General features: G+C 43.5%; 2 protein-coding genes across 3 annotated transcripts in view; both read left to right on the top strand.

Moving 5' to 3' along the window:
- Positions 1-19057, top strand: part of SPAG16 (sperm associated antigen 16) — a 384053-nt gene extending 364996 nt beyond the window's left edge. The window contains exon 16 of the mRNA XM_066554035.1: positions 18714-19057. Coding sequence (XP_066410132.1) covers positions 18714-18895 — 182 coding nt within the window. The 3' untranslated portion in view covers positions 18896-19057. The remainder of the gene's footprint in view (positions 1-18713) is intronic.
- An 849-nt stretch (positions 19058-19906) lies between these two features.
- Positions 19907-27064, top strand: part of VWC2L (von Willebrand factor C domain containing 2 like) — a 45867-nt gene continuing 38709 nt past the window's right edge. Inside the window, exons 1-2 of one of the 2 annotated variants that reach the window (XR_010783969.1) lie at positions 19907-20367; positions 22431-22897. Coding sequence is in view for 1 of the 2 variants with exons in the window: in XM_066554036.1 (XP_066410133.1) it covers positions 22487-22897 (411 nt within the window). In the remaining variant the exon portion in view is untranslated. The remainder of the gene's footprint in view (positions 20368-22430; positions 22898-27064) is intronic. The other variant, XM_066554036.1, reaches the window with a different exon arrangement.

Below are 27064 nucleotides of genomic sequence, written 5' to 3'. Positions count from 1 at the left end.
CTATTTTCACTGACTGTGCTCCCTGCCCAGTGAGTCCCACAGGCAGCAAAAGAGACTGTACCAAGAATTTGGGGTCCATTTTGGGTCCACCTACACAGAGCTTGCCCTGTTCCCCCTCCACTTCCCACCTGGTTATTTTGAACCAATCAGTTCCTCCTCCTACAAGCACTTATCATCAACTACTCTTTCTCTTTTTGCTTGTTTAATTGCTTAAATTTTTTTGACATCCTTAGGTGTTAGGTGCTCACAGCCACAATGTTGTGGGGCGTCCACCAAGAAAAAAAAATAGCTGGTTTCATCCAGTAAGGGATTTTTCCTATTGCAGTCCTGCCTCTCTTGTTGCTGTGTCCTGCTCAGCCCCCATGCAGCCTCAACTCACTTAATCATGGTTTATTTTTTTAATATTGCCTGCATTTTTTTTCACTAGTGAAAGAGCAAGCCCAATTAAAACCAGGTTCATATGAGATGGTTTCAGGTTTCTGTGCTTGCCTTTGCTATAAAACCTCAGTGAGCTGAAGTTTAAGAAACAATCATTGCTGTAGATGAACAAATCTCTACTCAGGCTGCATTTCTGTTAATTATAGAAATAATCAAATTTCAAAGTTAGCAAGACTTTTAAACAATATGGAATCAGTTCTCCAGATAAATGTGACTTTAAAACAAGGAAGCTTCTCTCTTTGTGTGGGGCAGATTAGCAAGATGCAGGTAATATCAATAAATAATATAAAGCTGCAGGGGCCACAATCTGTTTTCAGAGCACCTAAAGTTTGCAACTTGAGGGCAGCAAAAAGGGGACATTGGTTTCCTTCAGATGGAGGTGAGGCACTTCAGTTAATCATGTGTGCATTCATAATACACTCAGAAAGGCAGTGAGTACAATTCCCTCTAAAAGGGAATTCTACTTCTCCATTGGTAAGCTTTTCATCTTTGCCACAAATAGTGATGTTCATTTTCACTAAATAATTAATCCAAATACAGAACAAGTTTCCAATGAAATCAAGATTGAAATCCAATTGTGCAGAAGACAAATAGGTATATGAATTTCATATACAGGCAGTGGAGGATGCTAATAATTTGTAATATGCCTGGGTCTTTCAGGGGAATTAAAGTCTTACTCTACACATCCTATTGAGGCAGCTGGAGTGATGGGAACTGATCCATGTAGCACAAAGAGAATTTCAAAAGGAGATGTTCTGAGAAACAGATTCAAGTTCAATCCTGAATGTGCCATTGACTTCTTCTGTTCATGCAGATCCAATACTCTACCATTTTTGCTGACTTAAGTATTTGAATTATTGATATTTGGTACTAAGGGAAAATGTGATTTTAATTTTTAAGTAGAATCTCTCTTTAGCATCCAAAACAATGGAGTTCAGTCTGTGTGGGCTTCTCTTGTTTTTTTCCCCCTGGTTTCCTTTACACTTTAGGATTCCACCTTTCCTTAAATGTATGAATGCATCCCATACAGGCCAGAGGCGTGTGCAGAAGCTCTGTGGTGTTGTGCACAGGATGGGTTGATTACAAATGCTTCTTTCTCCTGCATCTCAGTTTCTAAATTCCATTCAAAGGTTTCTGGGAAGCCTTTCCCAGTGTTGATGCTGCTCACAACCCCCTCACCCCCAGTGCCTGCAAACAGAGGGAGGAGTATCTGTGATGCCATAGTGGGTGTGCATAAACCAGCCTGTTTTCAGTATCCAACAATTTCATTAATTTCATTAGCAAATTAAATCCTGTTGCATTAAATAATTAAGTGGATTAAGTGATGCCCTCCCCAGTTGTTGAGTCACCTCCACATGAGTGTGTTTTAATAAAGTCCTGGAGCTGTTTTGTCTCTGGCAACTGATTCTTAGTTAATGCACTCTTGCCATAATTGCTTTTTAATACAGTGGATTAGAAGATTATCTTTAAATTAAACTGTACTTCTAACAATAAAAGGAATCACATAAATTATATGTTAATCAGTAGATTCTAAGAGTTAAATTATTTTCTCATACTAGATATTACAAATACTTCATGTCTGTAAGACCTCAGATTTAATCAGTAATTTTCCAGTGATCTATTGTGGTGAAAAATCAAAATTGTAAGAAACAGACTACTCCAACAGTAGGGACAGAGAAACAGATAATATCAAATTATTTCTAGTCATTATCATCTGTCTCTTGGAATTCTCATCCTTGTTATCCCAGACATATTAGCTCAGGAACAGCTGCAGTAAATACAGGAACTAGGATTTTCCTTAGGCTGGATCCCTTTTTGGAATTTCCATTTCTTTCCTACTTGGTTACCAGCTTCAAGGCATCAAAGTTCTTTGTTTGATTGTTTGTTGTCTAGGACAGGCCAGTGGTTCATCTTTCCAAGGCAGCATTGCTCATGGAATGGGACTGGGGCAGTTCTTAGTGCCCCAGGGGTATTAACTAGAAATATAATTGAGGGTTGGATGCCAAATGGAAAGAGCTTTCAGCAGAAGCTCAGACTTGGGTGCCCCAAGTAATTCTGAAAGCCTGAGTTGTACTCCAGGAATGAGCATGGACTGAAGGTAAAGGTGGTGGCACAGCAGCTGCCTGCAGAGGTGTTGGGCTAAACCAAGAAGAATCAGTTTGATACAAGAGGAATTTTTCCCCTCTCTCTTGCCTTCTTAATTCATTGCTGACACATCTCTATCTGTGAATCCACTGCAGTGTCTGTGCTGTTCAAATGTCTGAATTTGCAGTAAGTCCCATGAAAGGCTGTTCTCTCAACAGCCGTTACCAAGAGCATGAAGAACATTGAACATTATATTTGACATCAGTGGTTTCAATTGGTCTCATTCGAGTCTTCTGTGTTTTGCAGAAAGCATCAATATTTGGGTTGTAGAGCTTTTGGGTGCAAAAACTGCTGGGTAAATCAGGAAATGAGACATTGAAAGCTAAACAGGTAGAGTGGAGAGGATGAAATACCTGAAAGAGTAAGATGTCTTGAGAGAAAGAAGTTTGAATTGGTGTAACTGGGAAATGGAAACCACTGAAAGGGGTGCAGTGAGAAGCTAAAGGTGATTCTCTACAGACATCAGGGAAGAAGTGCTGAAATTATGTTTATCTGGGATGCTTTGGTGAAAATAATTGAAGCTGGTACGGTTCTTCACCTCAGTATTTTGACCTCAGTATATATTTCTTTTATTGCTCATAAAGAATATGGAATTCTGGAGAAGGCTCCATCACAAGCTATTTGGGTTATTTGGAATAAGACTGAGGCAGACCAGAAGCCTGGCTTTGGAGAGAGTTTTCATGCTGGGTTTTCCCAAAGAATATTTCATTTGAGCTCTGCTGTCATGCATTCCTTGATTTTACAAGCAGAAATGAGAACAAAGAAACAAACCCTTTAAATGGAGCTCATCAGGCCAGCTTTTGGTGTTGGCAGTATGGGCATCTGCTACTGCATTTGTATCTGATGTTAAAATCTTGGGCCTTAGCCAGTGAGCAGCAGTTTATGACCATTCTGGATGGAGTTCGGAGCTATGCTAAGTGGTTCCATTTGAAAGACATTTTTCAATTACAGAAAAACAATTTGGTGAAGAGGTTCTGTTCAGAAGTACTTGCTGAAATTCCATTTATGCAGTCTGGCATGGTTGTTTTGGTTTTGTGGCTAAAGCTCTTGTGAAACCAGACCAACTCCCTGGCAAATGTATTACATAAAGAAATCAGGGACTGAGTCTGAATCAAACCTGTGGAGATACATATACATGGACAGACAGACAGATAGATGGATAATGAGACTCAGAGAGAGCTTGGATATGAAACTGGAGCCTGGCTTTTCCCTTCAGTAGCTGCTGCAATTGGAAATTCAGTTGAGCATTTCCAGCTTTTGAGAAATTCTAGGACCAGACAGGAGCCCCATTTTAAAACAAATGTCATTTATTGAAGCTGCATCTATTTGCAGCTTTAACTCAAAGATCTGGACTCAGAGTGGAAAGAAAGAACAGACACAATTGTCTAATGGAAATTTCAAATTAATTGAATCATGGAGGTTATTAAAAGTTAATAACATTAACAATATTAGGGAATCATCCATTCACCTGAGTGTACAGATGAAAGAGATCTGTATCCATGGGGATAGAATCACAGGAGGACAAGGTCATACTTAAAGCAAAAACTCTCCCAATGTGGAGGAACACAACATAACCCCAGCTTTCCCTGTACACAAAATAAGATCTGGGATTCTGCCCTAACATTATTGTTTGAATTCTTTGTGTATAAATGAAGAAGAAAGACAAAGCTGAAGTTTCTTTGGTGAGATGTGGCTGATAATTCTGTCCCACCACTGGGCCAAAGCTTTTCTTGGCCAGGGCCTGGGTCCCTGCTGGCCCAAAACACGTGGCACTGTGAGAGTAAGACTCATGGTCTGACAAGGAAAATTGTGCCTAGTAACAGCTCAGGTTAATTCCTATAATTCCTCACAGGACTGTGTCAGGACAGTATTATTAAGCAACTTACTAATTAAGAATAATTCAGAAGGTATTTAAAATTTTGTGGAGGATGGAATTTCTAAGTGATTTTCCATACCATCCTTTTTTGACTCATCAGGATAGTCACGTAGATGATTTAATAATCCAGGAGTTCCAGGAGCCTGGCTGTGTTGATATGCTGGTTAGAAAGCTAAATTGCAAAGATTTTATTTGGAAATCATCAAAAGAAGATGTAAGTCGCCAAAACAAAATTCAAACCAGTGCTTCAAGTTGGAAATGTGTCAGGAGAAGAGCAGATTTAGTGCAGAGTTGGAAGTGGGGATGGATGGATGGATGGATGGATGGATGCATGGATGGATGCATGGATGGATGCATGGATGCATGGATGCATGGATGCATGGATGGCCATGGATGGATGGCCATGGATGGCCATGGATGGATGGATGGATGGATGGATGGATGGCCATGGAACCACCTGAGGCACAAGTGTGGAAGAATAAGGAGTGTGGAGTAAAGAACTGGACAGGTGTAGAAGAGAATATAGAAGAACCAGGCTAGACTGAGAACAACATCTGCAGGTAGGTGCTGAGCTTCAGTACAAGAGGAAGGAAAATTATTGCTGGAAAAGGAAAAGAGCTATTAGAGCAAAGCCTGTGTTTCAAAAGAAAGGGAAAATAGCAAAGTATTCACCAGCTTTTTGGGTAAATCAGGAGGAGACAGGGAGGTTTTGCAGAAGATTGCATATTTAGATATGAAAGCTATGCATTGGGATTTGCATTCAATTCTCCTCAGATCTTACAAGCTAGAATTACCTCCTATCATTGCAGGTTTGCCAAAATATAAAAGCAATGAGAAAAGATAATATGGTGGTGGAGCAGAATTGCAGTCTTCCTTCTTTAGGAGACCATGACAGCCTAAGTATTAGCCAGAGTCATCCAGCATATGAGAAAGGTGAATGCCTCTATCTGACAGGGTTGCTTTGGTAACCTGGATTTCAATGAAAATAATTTAAACTACTCATGCTTATGCAGTCCTAGGAAGGGGATGGATTGGACTTACAAAGCCCTACCACCACAATTTTTGTGTGTAACTGGCTCTGTGAGCACAGGAAAGAGCAACTAACATCTCTAAGCAATCAGTAGGATTGCAAATGGCAAGTTCAAGGAAAAGGAACACAGTTCAAGGGGTTCACAGTTAGATTTTATAGCTTAAGCGGATATATCAGAAACTACTTGGGTCTAGCAGGACATTTGAATTTTGGAAACCATTGCACATCATGGACTTAGGCTTGAAAGAGCAGCTGGTCTGCAGGGTCTGAGACAAACTCATTCAGACTTGACCTATGCTGCCTTTCAGTCAAGGGATGAATAATCCATAAAGAATTAAAAATATTTTTTCGCTGTGAATAGAAGTAGCAATGTCCCAGTCAGTCCAGGCCAGCGAGTGAAACACAATTCATATCTTTGAGACACTTAAAGCATAGGAGTCAAAAGCGTTAACCCTGCTGAAAACCTTGGCAGGGAGCTGCCTTCAGAGCACCATAAATCTGCAAAGGGACTGAAGTACCCTACAAGTACCTTTGTTGTTTATTTAACTATCACTTAGCTGTAGTATTACAAGATATTCTGTGTACACTCAAAACCATCAGAGCTATGTTAGCTGGGGATTCCTTTTCAGCACTCTCTAGCTGTGTCCCATTACCTCACCACAGGTTTCTGTTGGATGCTGTCCAGCAGTTCAGCATTAGTGTCATGAATGCCGTGGTGACAGACAGTGTTTGTTACCCCCACAGCAACATCATTCCAGGCAGGAGCAGCCAGCCCACACTCCCTGCCCAGCCTTGGCCATGCCCTGAGGAGAGGTCAGGGGCATTTGGCAGCCCAAGGGGTAATATTGTGTGTTATCCCCCAAGGTTCACTCAATGCCTTGTGTTCACACAGCCAGGGGATCTGCTACACCACTTCTCAAGTCCCTTCCAACCCATTCTGTGATTATTTATGATGTTTTTCAAGAATTCCCAGAGGTTCCACTGGACAAGCTGTAGGAGTTCCTACCCCAGTCAGCCTAAAGAGATGAGCTGAACAAAGTGGTGATTCAGGTTTCTGATGCAGATGGAGAGCTGAGGCCCAGGGAAATTAAATGAACTGTGCTGTTGGGCAAGGCATTTATTGGAACTGATCTCCAAACTTGTTCTACCTCTGCCTCAGCCACAGCTCTGTTGATTCTCCAGTAATGCTCTTGTGGGGTGTTCGTGGATTCACACAAAAAAAAGGTTATTAGGTTCTGCATCACATGTTCTTTAGCAATTAAAGCACTAAAGATCTAAATTTTTGTTCTCCTCTCTGTGAGCAGAAACTCTTGGAGCATCAATACAGTCACTTAAAGCTACACAACATTCATCCATCATTCCTGGTGGCTTATCTGACTCATACCACCTGGAAGTACATGCTTTGCTTATCAAACTCTTTGTTCTTGGAATGGGATTTCCTAAATCCGTGGCCCCTGTGGCACTGTGTCACACCGTGAGATCAACTGGGCTGTTGGTAGCAGAAGCACTCAGATCTGGGGGCTATAAAATCTTTTTTAACAGCTCTTCATTTCTTTTTCTCTGTATCCAAGTATCCCAGGACAATTATTTGCCCAGGAACACTTAGTTCACTGTCACTTGGGGGACAACAGCTGAGCAGGAGCAGGATTACAGGTGCTCTCATCTCTGTAAAGGGAGTGCCATAAACAGTTAAAGACCAGGGACTGTTCTGGTCTGATTTACTCTTGTTCTGCTTCTCTCAGTTTCATTTTAATATTGAATTAAAGGAGTTTTGCATTACAGAAAACTCACTGCCCACCAAGCTCATCTGCTCCATGAGTACACCCAAAGACAAAAGGGTCCTGGCACAGAGGGGTTTATTTTAAGCAGATGACTTTCACCTACGCCTGTCACTGAGTAATTGTCACACCTACTCCAGCTCCCCTCTGGGGAAAAAAAAGAAGTCACAGAAGAAAGTTTAAGAAAACACTGTATAAGCTGTGTAAAACATAAAGACATAAAGGCTTCATTTTACTTGGTGTAGAACTCCATGGGTTAGTGAGCCAGCTAACCTCTGCAATAGATTTATGCCAGCAGCATTTTCTGGCATGGGACTCTGAGGGCATAAAAGTCAGGATCTCCCAGTAGTGTGAGACTAATGATTAAAGTGTGTGTGATGGTAGTCACAGGAACAGCCTGAACAGGGGAGCACCCGCCTTTCTCTCAGGTGTTCTGACAGCCTGATATTAAAGACCTGCAAGTGTCAGAAGATGTAGGAAATCAAGTGGCCTCTCTGACAGATTTTACAGCACAGTGTTTGTGCTGTCAAGGCAGTGAATGTGACAACCTGAGGAATGACAGTAATAGGAATGTTTTTAAGGGAACAGCTGAACAAAGATGCCACTGTTGACAATAACATGCTTAAGTTAAAGGGAGACTCTTGGAGCTTGTACTTGGAGAGGATATTATTAAGCCCAGTTTTCTACTTCGGTGTTTTTGTTTTGTTTTCAGAGTCTTCCTGTGTGTTTGTCTGTCTGGTTTTACTACCATGGTGAAATACTATTTAGTTGTAATGTGGAAGAAAGATAAAAGCCACTCTGCAATGCTGCTTCACCTGTATCATTGCCATAGTGTAGGCAACATCTGAAGGCTGCACTGATTAAGATTTAAAATCTCCAATTTTTTTTCTCCTGCAAGTTTTACAAACAGACAAAAAAAACCCAACTTGATTTGGGAGAGCTGAAGTTTGAGATGAAGGGTGGCATTGAGCCCCATCTATCTGACCACCTAAAAATGAGATCATTTGCTCAACCTAGCCATGGGGTGAATGGAGAGTGCGGATGTGCAGAGCACATTTCATGCCACTCATCTCTCTCCAGTCACCAGAGAAGGTGCCCAGACAGCTACTACAGATGGGACACTGAACAGTTAGGAGGGGAACCTCAGGCTAAGCTGGAGGCAGAAGCCAAGCCTGGCTTTCCCAGCCACCTCAGCAGGGCTTTAACCTTCCCCACATGAGCCTCCATGTCCCAGGAGCATCGTGTAACAAAGGACTTGGCTTGACAGAAACCAGAGTCCACATACATTAGATCATCCTCTAAGCTTGAAATAATAATGATAACAAGAAAGTAGCTCTAAGGACAAAACAGAAGTGTTTCCTGTTTATTTGCTAGGAAAGACTGATAAGTGCAAAAAGCATTAGGAATCCACAGTGTTTATCCAGAGCTGCTCTGGTCTGGGCTCCTAAGGACACTGAACCTCTCTTTAAGGGGCGTATTCAGAGGTAAAACATTTAAGCAGAAAATTTTGAGGCAAAGCAAAATAAATATTACCATCCCTTAAAAGTGCTTTTTCTCTGAAGCAGTAGTTTTCATGACTCTTGCTTAGACTCTGGAAGTAAACTGAAGTTTGGCTTCTAGGTCTGTGTCCCACCTCCACCTCAGGCTTTGATCACCTGCAGTGGTTATTAGCTGTGGTGTAAGAACTGGCTCTGGGGGTCAAGAGATTTGTGTAAAAAAAAGGAAGTGCTAATTACAGTCCACTCCAATAAGCTTAGAAATATAGCAGAGACAAGTCCATTGTCTCAGAGTTAATAGGGTTACAAAATGTTGACAATGCACATGATCTGCTTTGCTATCAAATGCTACTGAAATTATGGATTGTTGCCAAGCATGGGAGTTGCACCAAATGATTAAGACTTGTGTTTAATTGAGGTCATTGCCTCTGGAAGTCTGGCTTTCGATGGTATTTAAACCCCTGGATGGATGCAGGTGCCTAGGTACATTTGCAGATGCTCTGGTTTACACATCTGCCAGCAGTGCAAGTTAGGGAATTCTCTTTTAAAATGCCTTTGAGGTGCCTGTTTGGAACTCCTGCATGGGATTTAGTGTCACCCTGCCTGAGCTGTCTGAGGAGGAGCTGTGGAGGTCCTTCTGTAGTCAGCACACAGAGGCAGCCACCTGCTGTCCCAGAGAGGCAGGGAGCTCCTGGGAAAAGGGAGTTTTCCTCCCTGGTAGCTGCAGAGGGAGCCTGGATGAACTGAACTCACTGTGGGATGGCAAGGTCAGATGAGATGAATCCAGAAAGAGATTACACATCTGGTCATTCCCTTGGAGTTAATGGAAAGGATGATGCATATGCTGTCCAAGGGAATAATAAATCAGTGTTCATATACCAGTCTCATTTTCTGTAACACAAGCATATCCATCTTATCACTTGAGAAGGGAAGGAGGATCAGGGAGGCTTTACCTGAATGACTGCAGGCATCTCAAAGTAGGGGAAGGAGAAGGAGCAGAGGATTAATACAAAGGTTATCTTCCATTCTCTGAATGCTTTTAAAGCAGTGTTTCCATTAGGCAGAGCTATGTTCCTACACACCTGGAATTTTTTATCTCTTTATACACCACTCAACTTCACTGAATTCTTAAAAGTGAGACATACCAGTGCCTAAAACACATACAGCTGCAGCCAAGTAAGAAGTTTGGTTTTGTGCATCCAAATCTGTATTCAGGGACCTCACTTGTAGCAGAAACTAGAATAATTTTCAGTTTGTGGTAACAGAAATTTTGCTGTGACCTAATTTTTCTCAGTTAGCTCATCAGTAAGTATTATTTTTCTTAATGAAAGTTTTTAGTTAATATAAGTGCAACTCTTGAAACACCAAGAAAAGAGCTAATGTGTTCTGGAGATAGTGTTACTTGCAGTACAGTACTTGGCATGCTGCTTCCAATACATAAGTTTAACAGAAGAGAAAAGCTTGTTCTTCAGAACAAGATCAGAATGTGAACTGTAACCATGCTCTGCAGCATTTGCTATCACATAAAAAGTTTCTTTGCAAGCAGAGGTTCAGCTTGGCAACTCCTGCAGATAATTTTATGGTGATTTATTCCTTTTTGAAGAGCATCAAATGATACTGATCTTTCCTCTTTTCCTCTGTTGCTCTCTTAAAATGTGACATTTTTGTCATGTTGTTGCCCTGAGCAGCACAAGCACAACTGCAGCAGCACCAGGACTGATGTCACCTTCTCAGGAGTTTCTCAGCCAACCTGTTACTGCAGCTCCCTGTGGATGCAGTGTCACTCAACACCTCCCCTTTAGTGGTGACTAAAAAACCAGATGCTGCCTTTTGGAATTTTTGATTTCACAGCAGCTTGGTGAGCCTGAGGTCCTGCACTTGGTAGTGATCCAAGGATTTTTGCCAGGATAGCTTGGTCCTTCCTCATTGGTTTTTTCCCCTCAAGGTAGATTCCCCTGGAAACACAGACCTACACATGTGCCCACATACAGGTATTCTAGGTAACTGAAAGCTAGACAAGTGCCTTTCTATTATATGCATAAAAATATTCTGCTCTGACAGGGATTTTCATTTAAAAAACCCAGTCCTAGACAAGAAGGTATTTTCCTTTTATTCCCAAGATATTATTTTTTAATATATTCAACATGCCTCATTAACACATCCAGAAAGGTTTTGACATCTTGAAGACTCTGCTTCAAAGTTTCTGCTTTAATACTTTTTGCTTAGTTTTGAAGCTACTTTAAAAATCCTAACTGCTACCAAAAAGGCCAACTAAAATGTAATATAAACAAGCTCAAGTCCAGCTGAAAGGGAGCTTTACAGTAATGGTCTGGGTCTAGAAATCCTTATAAAAAGGCTTTAAGTTCTTTTATATAAAGGATTTTCTTCTATCAGATAAATGCTTTCTTTGCTCTGAGTAACTTTCTAGTGATTTCTTGCTTGAAAAAGATTTGTCAAGTTCTGAGATCTGTTTAAGCTCCAGAAATAATGCTCCTTCATCTAGGTCACAGTTCCACAGAGTAAGAAGTTAAGAGAAGTCCCCTTTTTCCACCAGCCAAACATCACTCCATGCCTTTACTCTTTGGAGGAAAATGGATCAGGCCACATCATCCCACTCCACACTCATTTATCAGCCAATCTTCACATGCAGATTTTTAAAGATGTGAATTGAATTTTTGCTAACACACTGCTTGGGTAATTTGAGGTCTTTCTGTGTTCCAGGGGAATCCTTTTCCACCTTTGTAAATTTCTACTGAATAATTTGTCTGAGAAACTCCTCTGTGCTGACTTCCCTGTTATTACCTTTATATGATCCTTGGGTCTAGGACACCTGCACCATATGGCCCTTCTCAGCATAAAAAGCTGAGTTCTGAGTTTCTGTTTAGGAGGCCTGACTGTTGCTGTCCTGCTGAAAGCCAGACAAGGAGTGATTTTAGTCACTCTAAGACCTTAGAGTGCTGTTAATCCTTGTTGCAGTGCTGGCTCTGTTTGTGGTGTCCTGATCCTGCCTCATTTGGGAACGTGATTGCACTGACTTGAGTGACTTCACATGCACACGGTGAGTCACGAGCTTAAGTGCACTCTGAGATGAGCTGATTTTCCCTAATATGCTTTGCCAAATCTATGTCTATTTAAATACTTCTGAGAAAGGGGGAGAAAAATGTTTCTGGAGAGAATGACAAAAGGATTTTATTTTGGTACCAGTGTATTAAACACCTGTATCAGCAGATTCTTGGATGTCTTCTCTCTTTCCCAGTTTTCCTTTTGGTCTTCATTACTGAGAATGTTTAATTTCTGCAAGTGAATTACAAACTGCTCAAGATTATTCTTCTACGCCCTGACCCTTGAAAGCTCTAAACAGAGTGTGAATACAAAGGGAGGAAGGAAGTCATGATTATTTCCACAAGAATATTTATGAGGTTTTACTCACATTTGAGAATGGAGGACTTTATTATAATGTCTAAAAACTGCATTCCTAAGCAAAACAAAGCGTACAAGAAATAGTTGTTAAATTTGTTGAAAGCTGTTTATAGAACAAAAAAAATTGTCCACCATCTATCATATGTTGAAATCAGTTGCCTGGTAAATAACATTCTGCTTAGTGTGACAGTAATGAAGAATTTTATCTACAGCCACTGCAATCATAGTTTGCAGCCCTTGTAAATATTCCATTTACTTTTATGTAGGCAGGCACATTAACTGTTAGCCAGATGACTAAAGGGAGGGACTGGGCATTTCTACCTTTCACACCTCACTTGAGAGGTGCCCAGTTCCTAGGAGACTCCAGGCTGAGGGATCCTGATGAAGATGCAAATGGTTGCAGCTCCAATAATGACAAAATACCTAAATTCAGAGGGAATATAATCCATTAGGGCTGTGCAATTTGTAACATTATCATGAAGAGACATTCCTTTTAAAAAGGGAACAGGAAAGAAAATATGTTTGATGCAATGTGTAATGTAAGAAGTGGTAGCCTTTGGTAAGTAAGGTTCAAAAAACCCCACTTATCTTAAAATATATTCCATTGACTAACAATCATGTGCCAAAATTAAGCAAAATTCCATTCTGACTATTCTTGAACAGAGTTTAAAAGTTCTGAGTAATGACATTGGTTGAACCATTAATGTAAATCCTTAAAATATAAGTAGTTTCTTGATACCTTCCACTTTGGGTCATCTTTCTTTGGGAAAAAACCCACACAACAAAATCAGATGCTGCTCTACATGCACAGGAGAAATCAATGGATGGGATCAATATTCCCTCCACAGGTAATAAATGCTGAGAAGCATTTCTGTCTATCTAAATTGATCCTAGAGAATTCTTTAAATTGGTTCTGATGTGTATAAAAACCATTTCCCTATTGATCAAAGCTTTTCTTGCTTTCTTTCTTTGATATGTTATTTCATCTATGCCATCAGGAATGGTCTCAGGCTTCTGTATGCAGTTATGATAAACAGAATTTCTTCAATCCATGCAAGATTTTTTATTTTTAATTTAAACCCAGAAATAGCTGGGTTTGTCTTTGAAGGTGGATGTTTTGCTTATAGTTAGGCAGTGCAAGTAATTTTTAAATTGGGGAAGTTATCACATCAGAATTATTTGCAAGGAAGTCTAAAGTAACTGCTGTACTTTGACTAGAAACAACTGCCCAAATCCTGCTCTCGACTGCTCTGTTGTCTCTGAGAAGAGGAGAGGTTCTGCTGGAGCAGAGAGGAGAGGGTTGGATCTGTCACTGTCCTTGTTCTGCCCCATTTTTGAGCAGAAGACTTCACCTGAGCTGCTGATCTATGGAAAACATCACTGGGAGTGAGCAAACAGTGCCAGTCATCACGAGGAATGTCGCAGCCTGGTGTGCCTGGGGAGCTGTGGACTTTGTGACTTTTGTTACAACACTATTTTATTAGCATTGAAGCTGCTAGGCTGCTCCAGAAACATGAAGTACTGGTGGGCTAAAACAGAACTTTTTAGAGTATTTGATAATGAGATGTTACAGAATTAGTAAATGAATTTGCCCAAAGAAAAGTTCAATGTCTAATGGGCATATAAAAAGGCTCACCAGTGAGCAGTGGTGATGGTTTGCTCCAAACCTGTCCCAGTTTGCAGCTTTTTGGACATGTAAAGCAGTATGTAGTGTGGTCCTGGCAAGGTTTCACTCAAAATCATTGTACGAGGAAGACAGTAATCATGGCTGTGATTTCTGTTAGGCTCTTATGAAATATAAATTGTCAAACTATCTTTTGACAGGTACAGGTTTTGTTCCTTTTACCCCAAGTAATTTGGAACCATCAACCCAGCAAATTAATCTTGTCTAGTTCTGTCTTCTGAAGAAATGCAGTAACAAATTAGATTGCTTCAACACGCCTGCCCTATTTTAAATTTATCCACCACTTCAAATTAGGAGATGGATTTCATACTGATTTCTCAGGAGGGGCTTTAGTTCCTTAGGATTCCTTTCCTTAGGTATGCAAAGTTCCTTGCAGATGAGAAAAAGCAGGTTGCCTACTTATATCTAACACAACTGAGCCTCACTGAATGCAGTAACTTTGCTTTTAAGTTCATATGTTTAGGTCAATATGGACACTCCAGTAAATTTGGTGGGATTTTTGCCAGATTCCTGCTTTTGGCACTTTATGGCTAAGGTCTTTATCAAACCCATAACTTTATGTACATTTGGAAAATGTACAAGAACAGATTTGCATACAACAGAATTAATCTTAACTAGCCCCTTTTCCAGAGTGGGCTATGATCCTAAAAGTAAAAAAAAAAAAATTACTAAAATATTACTGTCTCTGAAGTACTAAATGATTTTAGGGTTCAGCTCTTGTCTCAAAACAATGTAGATATACAGTTTTAGTAGCAGAAATAGTTCTTCTAGAAGGGCATGGATGATTTTTATTGTTTTAAGTACAAATGTATTTCCAGCCCAAACAACAGCACTGCATGGTAATTAATCAATGCCTAAAACAAAGAGCATTGCCAGTCCAGAGACAAGAACAGAGCTTTTCTCTGTTGGACACTGGGACTGGAAACCTACAGCAGTACTTAACTCCAGTGCTGGGGGGAAAATGAGAGCTGAAATTGCCTTGATTCCCCAGAGAAAACTCAGTCTGGTCCAAGCAGAAAGGTGACTGTCCAGAGATTCCAGATCCTGGCTGCCCTGCAGCTCCCAGGTGAGGAGGGATACAGACATTTTTCATGGAAATCCTGTGTTTCACCATCCCTGGGGGTGATCTGGGTCTGGCTTGGCTCCACATTTCTCTGTGGATCCCCAAGAAAGGCCTGAAGCCTGAGGTTTACCCGTGGAGTAAGCACCATCAGCCAAGTACATTTTAATGCACAGCTTAGCCATTTTCTTGGCTAAGCTGTCATCCCCTCAAGGATCTCTTGCACAGAAATTATTTGTACCTTTAATTGGCTTTGCTACCTTTCTTTACCTTTTCCAACTCACTGCATCCCTCTTGAAGCAAGTGTCCAGATGGTCAGAGCTTATGTTATTCTAAGGACATAATAGGGGTACATCAGAAAAATTAGAACTTGTGTTTAGCAATGGGCAACAGCAAATCAGCTGTGACTGGCACAAAGGCTGCTGCTGTAGGGTCTCTTTGTGCTGGCAATGTGCTTTGTCATCACTCCTTGTGTGCCAGGTTGAGGAAGAAGGTGAGCTCAGGATTGGCGTGGGGCCAGCCAGAGCAAAGCTTCACTTTATCTCCCCATGTTGCCAAGTGCATCAACAGATCCAGAGCAGGTTCTGGAAGCCTTGTGAGCTGGAGATCTAGAGGCTGTGAGATCCAGAGGTCAGAGTCTTGGAGACTTTGCATCTTCTAAGCAGAATCTATTCATTTCAATGCAAATCAGCCTAACTGCTCAGTTCAGTGAGTTTGCACAGACCAGCCCCACCTGACAGCTGGGTCAAAGGTATGAAGAACTACCTCTCTTCAGGCTTTCATCTTCCTTCCTCCAGTGTTATATCAAAGTGCCTTTGTTAGTGACAAGTAAGTATCCTTCATTAAAATACAGCTTTGCATCACAATTATGTGGTAGTTTTTGTTTGCTTTCCTAATTGGAAAAAATTTTGAAAGAGCAATAAAACACAATTTGTTCCCTCTTCCCAAAATGAAACATCTCCTTTCGGAAGGAAGGAGGGAGTAAATTTACATTATAATGAGCAAATTGTTATGAGCCTGTAGATCAGTGGTGACATAAAGGGTGAGGGAAATGAGATGTTGTCATTTTGTGCATTTCCCCTCACATGCATCTGCCTGTGCATCCTGCTGCTGCTGAGCCAGGAGGTGGCTGTGTCATGGTCAGTGATAGTAACACATCCTAGCTCAGGGAGAAACTCCTGTGGAATGAATAATCCTTCACCAGGGCTGCCAGGTGCAGCTCCATCCTTCCCCCAGTGAGTGGCAGCGATGGAGGCAGTGCAGGGTACTACTGCACCTCTGAGCTGGCTGCGTTTGACTGACCCTCTCTATTTTCCTCTTGGCTTTGTCTTTTCCCAGGACTGTCAGAATGCAGCATGGACTGACAGGACGAGTGCTATGGTTTTGCTTCAGGCATGTGGCTTACCTAGCCAAGCATGCAGAAAAATGCAGGGTTGGGGCCTGCCCCTGCCCTGCTCAACCCAAGGTGTGAATGAGCTGAAGCTTTGTATCAGTTGTCACTCTGTCCTGCCCTTGCTTTCTGGAAGTGGACTGCAGCTGTCCAGATCTTTTCTCCTGCCTGTCCCTCTCTGTAACAACTGGGTTCATTAGTGGTTTTGAGAAGCTGGAAGTGACATTAACCCCCTGCCCAGCTGTTGTGGTGTCAGGGCTGCAGGCAAAATGGCATTTGTTTGGCTCCTGGAGAAGTCATCCAGCGATTGCCTGGAGAGTCTCGCTGCAAGTGTGATCCATATGCAATGCTTCTGTCAGCAAAGACTTGCTGGAGGAGAGTTTATAATAAATATTCACATCTGCTGCTTTGGACACTCTAATCCATCCTACAGATCTTTGCTGTGTCAGGCTTTGTTCTAGATGAAGAAGCCGGGTAGTTGTAAAGGTTTGCAAATAGGGCATATTTATCATGGTTAGCTCTACTTGCTAGTTCCCTTTCTTGCACAAATATCCATGACCACACTAAGCATAAGTTGTGGCTAAATATTCTCAGTGCATTTGTAAGCTGTTTGAGGCCATGTGTTTCTTTTGATAAATGGTGAAATGAAGCCATCAGATCTTCATGAGCAGAACAGACAGCATCATTGTTATGACTTAGAGGGACAATATATTCCCTGCATAAACTGTACATCACATAGGCACACCCAGGCCCCTAAAGTGTTAAAACTGGGATAAATTCCTCCATGCTCACGTCTGTTGGACAGTATGTTCCTATTGGCTATTTGGTGAATAACCTGAGTTACTAAAAATAGAAAAATATCTCCTGTTTTTCATAATCTTCCCAAAAATTATGACCTTGGTGCCAGATGGACTTGGTCTATGTCAATTTCAATTATTCTTCTGCTGGTGATGTCTTTGCTTTCAGAGAGAAAATCTCAATACATAAGAAGAGCTGTAATCACTCGCAGGGTGTATTGAACTCGCTCTAAATAGAAAAAAGTGTTTGACCAAGATCATGACTGGCAGTACAGTGATCCCATTGTTGTTAGGGCCACATCAGATTTGAAATGAATGTATTGATTTCTGGGTTTTTTTTGTACGTGAAACTCATTATTATTATAGTTAATTTCTAAAGCAGAATCTTTATCTGGAGGCTGGATAAGAGGCACTTCCAACATATCACTTACCAGCTATTACCTCTGCTTTTATTTAAGCAGGAAGATAATAAACACATTCTGCTTCCTTAAAAGTGTTCAAAACTGAGTCCATTTGATTTGCAAAAAAGCACATGGAAACTGAGAACTCCTTAGAACCTTTTTTAGGTTTTCTTTTATTTTTTCTACTGTTAAACCCTGTTCTATACTAAGGATTTAATTATCATTTTTTCCATAAGGATATAAAGGAGCAAACACTCAGTGCAGTTAGATGCCTGACCTTCTGGAAATTCAGCTGAAAACTCATATCCTCATATCTTAAGAGTGGTACAAGAAAAGGAGTGTCAAAAGCATGGTCTGATATTGATGCCTCCAGGTATTAGGAGAGCATCTACTCCTCTGGTGCTCAGTCTGTGTTTCAAAATCTGTCCCTGAATAACTGTATTCAAATATAAGTGATTGTCCTGCTCTGGTCTGCTCCACCTTGAGTATTGTGTGCAGTTCTCATCACTGTAACAAAAAAAAATTATTAAGCTATCAGAGAGCATCCAAAGGGCAGCAAAGATGGTGAAGGGCCTTGAGGGGAAGCTGTGTGAGGAATGACTGAGGGCACTTGGTCTGATCAGCTGGAGAAGACTGAGGGGGGACTCACCAGGGTTTGTGAGGGGGAGTGGAGGGGCAGACACTGATCTCTGCTCTGGGGGGACCAGTGACAGGACCCAAAGGAATGGCCTGCAGCTGTATCAGGAGAGGGTTAGTTGGATATTAGGGAAAGGTTCTTCCTTCAGAGGGTGGTGGGGCACTGGCACAGGCTCCCCAGGGATGGTCACAGCTCCAAACCTGACAGAGTTCAAAAAAGGTTTGGACAACGCTCTTGGGCACATGGTGTGACCCTTGCAGTGTCCTGTGCAGGGCCAGGAGTTGGACTCCATGATCCATGTGAGTCCCTTCCAACTCAGCAGATTCTGTCATTCTGTCTAAGTAGCCAGGCTCCTTGTGAGGAGAACATGAGGTCTCCAGACTGACCTAATTGCTGCAAAATCCAATCTCATTGTTATTGATCCGTCCAACTTTCTGTTAATTTATCTCAGAAAACAGGAGTACATGTGAGTCTCTTTAAAGCCAACATCTCAAAACTTCCTGTGCCGCTCTCTTGTGCAGCCTTTGCCAACCTCGATGATGCCTTTGCCGTGTGTTTCAGGTGACCTGGTGGCTCTGGCCAGCAGCGAGGGCTCCGTGAAGGTGCTGTCCCTGGCCGTGGGCCAGCTCTCCATCCTGCGCGGCCCCGGGGTCGAGGTGCGCTGCGTGCGCTTCCACAGCCAGGATTCCCTGCTGTCCGCGGGTGCCGATGGCAGGGTTTGCCTCTGGAGCTGGGCACAGTGACACACAGTGACACACAGTGACATCGCCTTCCACGAGAGCGGTCTGACAGCAGCACTGCGCGCTTATAGCTTCCTAGCTCGTCTTTGCGCTATTCGGGGAATGTTCGCCCAAACGGAGCATTATTTAGCGTTTTATCCAAATAAACCCCTCTAGTTCTCCCTCTTCCTGCTGTCACCGCGTTTTCCCCAATGCCAAGAATCTCTCTTTTGGTGGTTTCTGGAGAAACAGCTTTACAATGACGCCTAATGCCGGCGCAGCCGAATTGCAAGGAGATTGATTTTTAATGTAGCGCAGCACGAGCCACAGGAGCCGGGGCGCCCCTTCCCCGGCGCAGCCGCCTGTGGGAAGATGAGGCGAAGTTTCCACAATGCGGCCGTGGGGGATGTTTTCCCGGACACCGCCGGGGCAGCGGCGCTGAGCCGGAGCTGGAGAGAGCGGAGGGGCTGAGAGAACCCCCAACCCGCGGATCCGAGGGCAGCCGGGCTGAGGGGAGCCCCAGCCGGTGGTTCTGAGGGGAACCGGGCTGAGGGGAGCTCCAGCCGGTGCAGCTGAGAGGGCTGTGGGGCCGAGAGGAGCTGGGCTGAGGGGAGCTCCAGCCGGTGCAGCTGAGGGGAACCGGGCTGAGGGGAGCTCCAGCCGGCGGATCTGACGGGAGCCGGTGGATCTGAGGGGGACCGGCAGGTCTGGGCAGAGCTGTCGCCCCAGCCGGCGGCAGGCGGAGCAGCGGCCGGGGCGGAGGCGCCCCGCCCCTGCATTATTTTTTGGGTTTTACCCCCCCGGCTCTTCTCTCTTCTTCTTCTTTTTTTCTTTTTCTTTTTTTCTTTCTTTTTTTTTTTTTTTTTTTTTTTTTTTTTTTTTTTTTTACCACCACCCTCCTAAAAGCAGAATTAATCCTAATAAGGGCAGGCAGGGAGCGCGGAGCTGCGCGGCGCGGGCATGGCCGGCGTCCGGGCCGGGGAGTCCCCGGAGGGGCGCGGGGGCCGCCCGCCCGCCGGGCGCGGGGCTCCTGCGCCCGCCCTCCCCCGCCTGCCTCCCGCCTAACCCGCGATCGCTCCCCCCCTTCCCCCGCCGAGGCGAAGCCGGAGCCGCAGGAGATCCGCCGGGCACAGGGAGGGGACAGGGATGGGTTGTTTTCTCTCCCCCGCCCGCCCCGAGACCTGAGGAGATGCAGCCCAAGTTCGCCGCGATGACTCTGCTGCTGGCACCGGGGTTTCTCCGCGGCATCGCAGCCTCCGGACCGCCTGAATCCTGCTCCCTCTGAATCGTCGGCGCCGGGTTAAAGCTCAGTTCTCATGTTGTGGTTGCTGGGCTGCCGCGCTCCCGTTTTGCGATGGGAGGTGGAGGAAAAGGGATTGTCCGTGAGTCAACACCGAAAACGTGATTAGGATGAACTGCTTTCACTTATCTGTTTCTAACCTTTCAGTCCATGTTGGCCTGTGACCCCTCTCAGCTTTCACATCCATCCTGATCAGGTAGGTGTGAATTATTTACTTGGGGTGAGGGAAGGCGGATGGAAACGTTTCAGAGACTTACCTACGATCCTGGCCTCTCTCAGGATGAGAAATGATGAGAAAGTTCAAACTGTAAACTAATTCTGAGCCAAGCAGCATTTGTTTACTTGTTGAAATGTGTCCGTGCAAGACGTCTGCAGTCTGTCTGATTTCCAGGATCGAGCCGAGTGCCTGTGAGTTGCTGTGGGACATCTCAGCTGCTGTAGCAAAATATCTGGGGAGAACTTTTATATACATATATGTATACGCACACATTTGTTTTGAGAGCTTCCTCATAAAACTCCCACAAATTCTCACAAGTGTTTCACATTTCCTCAGATATGAATGACTCTGTTTGCTGCTCTTTTTTTTCCCCTAAATGCCCACAAATCTGCAGTGTTGCAACCTACCTGTAGCGTTAGGTGGGGAGATGCTCTGCTCTGTAGATATGTAAAGCAGCCGTATCTGCATGAATCGCTGGATTTCCAAGCAGCATGTTACAGTAGATACTGCTGATAGGAGTAACAAGAGGGTGCATAGTCCTTGTGATGGAAACACAGCTAGTACTTTAATTAAGAAGATATCTTTTCGAATTTGATAAATCTTGTGTAATATCCGGTGTCTCCCTCTGTTGTGGCTTCGGAAAAACTGCTTGGTCAACAGGATGCTTTAGCTGCTTCTCTGGGATTAAAGCTTTCTCCTCCTGCTGCTCCTTTTTTGCTTCAATTAAGGGAGAATTAATTGCCGAACATCTGCAGTCCACCAAAAAAGCCAGTATATAAAAATGTCACCCCGAGGGGTGGGGGGAGTACGTGTTTGCCCGTGTGTGTAGGTTAATGCATGTTTGTGTAGACTCCGTGTGCCTGTGTGTGCATGCTCTGGGAATGGAGGAAAAGAAGGGATGATGACACACACACCCCAACAGCCCTTCTTGTTTTGGTTTGTGCCAGCATCTGCCTCCGTAGTTCTGCAGTCCATGTAATGCTGATATTTCATCTCATTTAAAAGTTTCCTGTAATACTTTGCCCAGCTTTTTAAAGAGGGGTTAGAAACCAATTTGCTGCCAGGGTTGCTCTGGCTGCAGGCTGGTGCGTGGGCAGGTTGGTGGCAGTGATGTGGCACCGTGGGCAGCCAGAAGTGTTCCCAAGGCACCGGCGCGGAGCCTTCTCCGGGGGTCGCTGAAAGCCCCTGTCCCTGCCGGGCTCCGTGCTCGCTCCACCACTTGAGCTCACCGCAGGTCGGGCCGTGCTGCGTCGCTCCCGAAGTTTTAGAAAGGCTCCAGCTTAATCAGGCCGACACGTTTCAGCGGCTCCATGCATTATGCAGGCATTTAACGTCCTGCACTCCGCGGTCTTTGCTGGGAATCACTGAAATGCTGAATAACGGAGATGGTGAATTGCATCTTTGGCAGGGTTAAACGTACCTGCTGCGGGCTGGGCTGTGTTGGTAGCCCAGGAAGTCCCTCTTCAGAAATGCTGTAAATAAGGTTCTGTACTATTCCACCTCTCGCACCCCAAATTTAACCCAGCACCATCTTTCAGCTCAGACACAGATCTGACAGCAGACTATGTTTAACTCCTTTTTCAGCTCAGGTTTCCCACCTCGGTTGAATGAAGTGGGCTGTGCTCCATACATAGCACCAAGGGACATGGCCCCCACAGGAGGTTTAGACCATTCTTAAACTTGGCTTCAAAAGCCTTTGAGCTGCCCATCACCATGAGATTTCAGGCAGCTGGTTTAATTTCTGGTGCATCCAAAAACTCAACTGCAAAAATGAGGAAGGTAAAAATTAGATGATTCTGTGAACCACCATTCCTTCAGAGATATTTTATGGTCATATGCTTCCAGGCATGTGTGTCTAATTTTAGGTATTTCACATGCTTTGTTCTTTTTGCCAATAGTTAAAAAGAGGTTTAATTCAAATGAAACAGTGATAGTTAAAAACTTTGATTTATTCTTCGGTACTGGTTGAAACAATGACTTTTATAAGTCAGTATTCCTTGAATTTTGAGGTTTTTTTCTCACTTGAAACTGTTTGTTTTCAGACCACAACACTGGTCTCCCTATGGAAGCAACTGTTTGTATCTGGCTTTGAGGTCCCATGGAGAAGCTGAGGAGGGGGATGGCTCTTCACGTCCATGAAGCCTGGATACTTCTGTTTGTGCTCCCTGGTTTGGTCACTCCAGCTGCCATCAATCATGAAGATTACCCTGCTGATGAAGGGGACCAGACCTCCAGTAATGACAATCTGATCTTTGATGACTACCGGGGGAAGGGCTGTGTGGATGACAGTGGCTTTGTGTACAAACTGGGAGAACGTTTTTTCCCAGGACATTCCAACTGTCCCTGTGTCTGTACTGAGGATGGACCTGTTTGTGATCAACCAGAATGCCCTAAAATCCACCCAAAGTGCACAAAAGTGGAACACAATGGATGCTGTCCAGAATGCAAAGAAGTAAAAAACTTTTGTGAATATCATGGGAAAAATTACAAGATCTTGGAAGAATTTAAGGTATGGAATCCTTTTTTCAGTATTTCCTACTAGTATGCTTTAGGAATTGTATTTTTTGTTGGGAGCTCTCAAAGGCACTCAGTATTTGCTTACTGCCATTGATGAATGCTGAAGTCATTTTTAGCTGTGATCAGGTCTGACTCATGTAAAAACTGTCACCTCCCCCTTCTGTGCACCCCTTAGGGCCAGGGGTCAGTGAAAAGCCCCTGTGGGAATTGCCAGCCCTCTGCATCTGCCTCCTTTGCTCATAGCATGGCTCATGCTGGACTACCAAGGCTGTGTAACCCAGTACTGAGTGCTTTTTAAGAACCCCTTTTGCAATTTGGATAGCAAAAAATTGATGGGATGGTGCTGAGAGTTGTTACTCATAACTGTATGAGCATGCAAATAAGTAGATGGTAAACTCTATTTAATTTTTTCATTTCAACTGTGATAAGGCTGTCCAGAATGGAGAAGATGAAAGCCTAGGCAGATGAGCATCTCAAGCAATGAGAAGCGTGGGGTTTCATTGTAATGGTTGAGTTATTGTAAGGAATGTCATAAAGAAATCCTGAAATACATCTTAAAAACAAGTCTTGTTTTCCAAAACCACTCCACAACCTGCAATTCTCATTCTAATGAGTCTGATCACGAGCTTTCAATTGTGCTATTCAATTCTGAAAAGAGCATTTCACAGTGAAGAACAGGGGCTGTAAAAGCTGTACGTGCACAAGTTTGTTCTTCCAGGTCATGTGGCTTTAAGAGTTGAACCTCCATAATTAACAACAGCCTGTAACTCTTCCTGGCCGAGTGCCAGATCTTATCATACCCTTGGCCAGTTCATTGTCTTTCCTGCAAGGAAAATAATTGCATATAGGTCTGAGTACTTCACCAGTTCTCAGTAACATAGATGGCAGTTCTCTTTTTCACAGAAATGGGCATTTTCAGGGAAGGTAGCAGTTAGTAGTTCCTTTCTTCTATCATGTGTGGTGTGTGTTTCTCTTTCTCTGTCCATCTGGAACTGCAGTCACTGAGTCTGCCCAAGTTTAATGTCACAAGCACAAGATAAAGCAAATGTATGAGGAGCATCTCCTTGAGGGCCACCCTGATCAACCTACTGTGCTTTGCTGAAGGATGTGAAGATGCTGATCTTGATATAACTGCTCAGATAACAGTTTCTTCTTGCCCTGGGAAGGCCCAAGTTCATCCCATGATCACACTTCAGTGGTTGCATTTTGACATCTGTGTTATCAAGTGGTGAGATATCCCACCCAGGTGATCAGGTTTACATGTTAGAGCTATCAGGTCTCATTTTCAGGAAGCAGAAATTTGTAAGGACTCTGAAGAGATTTCAGTGGGAGAGATAGATCTTGTCATTAAAGTATCTTTTGTGCATGAATTAAGTGGAAAAGTAGTGATCTCTTTTCATGAAAGAAATAATTTCATCCTGATAACAGCTTAAACTCTAGGGAAACAGAATACAGGAGAGAAAAGCTGTTGGAGAGAGTTAGGAGCCATCTGGTTCCCTGCTTGCTGTATTCAAACACTTGGGGTGTTGTGTGGAAAGCAAAGTTGCAGCACCCTCTGAGAAGCACAAAGTAGACAGTGTCACACCACTGTGACACACAGTAACCCTCTGTCCAGAACTAATGGGAGATCCTTCACACTTAATTTAGCTGACAGTCAAACTCTTGACCTGGACTTGTGTTTTGCTGAAAGCTCAATATGTTGTGGGACAGGGCAGAAACCAATGTTTTGAAAGTCTCTGTGTTTACCTAGAATAAACAGTGGATTGCTTTTTTCCTCAAAGTTCTGTAGGAGAGTCAGACAATGGAAGATCACTGTTTTGTGGGGAAAAAAGAAGCACCTGTGAACTATGACTTTATAAATTCTATAGGAAAGGCAGAACTTTGAGATTCAGGAAGCTGCTGCTCTGAAGTCTTGACTTTATGAGGCATCCAAGCATTTTGTTGTTTATTTCAGCAGAATAAAGATTATACCTGCTATCTCTGCAGATGAAATCTTGAACAGTTCATAGGTTTTACAGGCTCTGAGCTCTGCTCTTCCCTCATCCTGTTGAATTGATAATGATTGCAAACTTTCTCCCATCCATTGCACACACACTGAAGTCAAAGACGAGAGGCTGTTCTGACTCGAGCCCAGGCTGCTTTCAGTGGAAACAGAGGCACTGTTTTATGTGGTCTCAGAACCCTTTCACCCACTTGATTTACTTTTGCTGGTATGTAGATTCCAAATCGTCATCTATAGAAGTGCTTGTCGCTGCTGAGTTTCAGCTGAAATTAGCCTCTATTTAAAAATCTTTTGCAAGTGTGTGTCTGTGTGTGTGTGCCAGGACTGACTCATCTTGTAGAAATTTCAGCTGCCTGATCTTTCACAAATTGGGATTAATTTTTTTTCTCCCAGATTTTTTTTTTTTTCCTAGGATATCAATATATATGAGAGGTTTCCAGTTGGGTGAATTTTCCTGTATTGTTTCTACATTTTTTTTCTCAGGTTTGGGGTGAGAAATCCAAATATGATTCAATCTTTTTTTCTTACCACTGGCAGTAACTGTGATGCTGTCAGAGTAAAGGAGTAGTTACAAAGGCCCATTTCTTGAATATTTAGCTTTCTTCTAGTGAACAGATCTTGTACATCTGATTTTTTGAGTCATAACAGCCATAAGCACAAAATACAAACATGCCAACAAGCCATGTAGCTTAGACAGCTGTCCAAATATTTATGCTTGTGCCCCTCAATCATTAACATGTACAACTGAAATGCTGAACTAAAGTTCAATTACAAATCCAAACCCATTGAGAATTTTTCTTGTATCCTTCTGTAAAATTTTGTGTCTTTGACAGATGGTTTAGTTAACCCCAGGCAGCATCTTCATAGCATCTTCATCTCTTATGGGTCTTGGGAGATGTTGGTGGGTTTGGGGCCCCAGCTGCCCATACAGAGCCTGCCTCATTCCCTGGTTTCAGGGGGATTTGGCTGAGGCTGGGGTTCCAGCTGAAACCCCTGCAGAGAAGGCCAGCACAGTCTCTGTAATGCTAACCATGATCTGATTCAAATGTGACAGAAATACAGATTGATGCCTGGTGGTCATGATTGTGATACCTGTGGAGCAGGAGAGAGGGCAGGTCTGGTGGGTTTTACTGGGATCCATCTCTCTCTTTCCCATCTTGTTTTCTGCTTTTCTCTTTGGTGCACTGGAGTGTGGTATCTCAGGTCCTCAATGCCCCCTCTCAGAGCAGGGGTGAAGGCAGCTGTGGTGGCTGCAGGGAAGGTGTGAGGGATGCTGGAAATCTCAGGCTGTTTTCTCTAGAGGGATCTGGTTGGGACTCTCAGGGTCACTTGGCAGCTGCCTTTTCTCTCACACATCATCCTTGCTTTGATTTCAGTCCTGGAGGTTAAGGTCTGAGCCCAAGTGCTCTGCACTCACCTGTAGGAGCAGAGATCTTTGAGAGACAGAAAAGAAGCAAATGGGGATTGGTGTTGGTTATTGCAAGTCCCCATGGCTGTGTTTGCAATGAGTGTCCCCAGGCAGCAGCTGATGGGAAGCTAAGCAGACAGCGTTCTGCAGCGTGACCGATGGTCCTTGGCAGCTGATGGAGAGCTCTGCAAATGTCACCGAGGCTGCAGTGTCCCTAAGTGCTGATTGGCTTTTGCTCTCTTGCATGACTTACTGGCAGAAAAGCACACACCTTTGAGAAATGGAATTATGGCGTGGATGCAGTGTATTTGTAGCCACTGGAAGAGGATTGGGTTGTCAGGTTGGAAAGTCCATTATCAGCTCTGAACTTCCTGGGTTTCTCATCACCCAGCAGAGGCACATCCAGAATAACCTCCTGCAGACCTCTGGATGTGTAGCAAAATGCCATTGCTGGGAGATAAATGGTCAGTTCACAAGAGATTGTCAAGCTGACATCTTGAAATATTCTCTCCATTTCAGACTGACAGGCAGGGACTGCTCCCTGTCCCTGCAGGAGGGTGGGCACGGTGCCATCCTCCTCCAGGCAGTGGCAGCAATTTCCTAAGCACAGACATTGAAATATCTGTGTTAGCCTGGCAGAACGCTGGGTGAGGTATCCTTTGGGTGGGAACACCAGAGGTTTGGGCCTCCCTGATGATGTTCAAGTGAGAAGGGCAGCTCCAACCTGCAGTTGTGAACTTGAATTTGGA

Source organism: Molothrus aeneus, chromosome 7 (assembly GCF_037042795.1).
Source record: "Molothrus aeneus isolate 106 chromosome 7, BPBGC_Maene_1.0, whole genome shotgun sequence".
Classification (NCBI taxonomy): domain Eukaryota; kingdom Metazoa; phylum Chordata; class Aves; order Passeriformes; family Icteridae; genus Molothrus; species Molothrus aeneus.
This window is presented reverse-complemented; position numbering and strand designations above follow the sequence as displayed.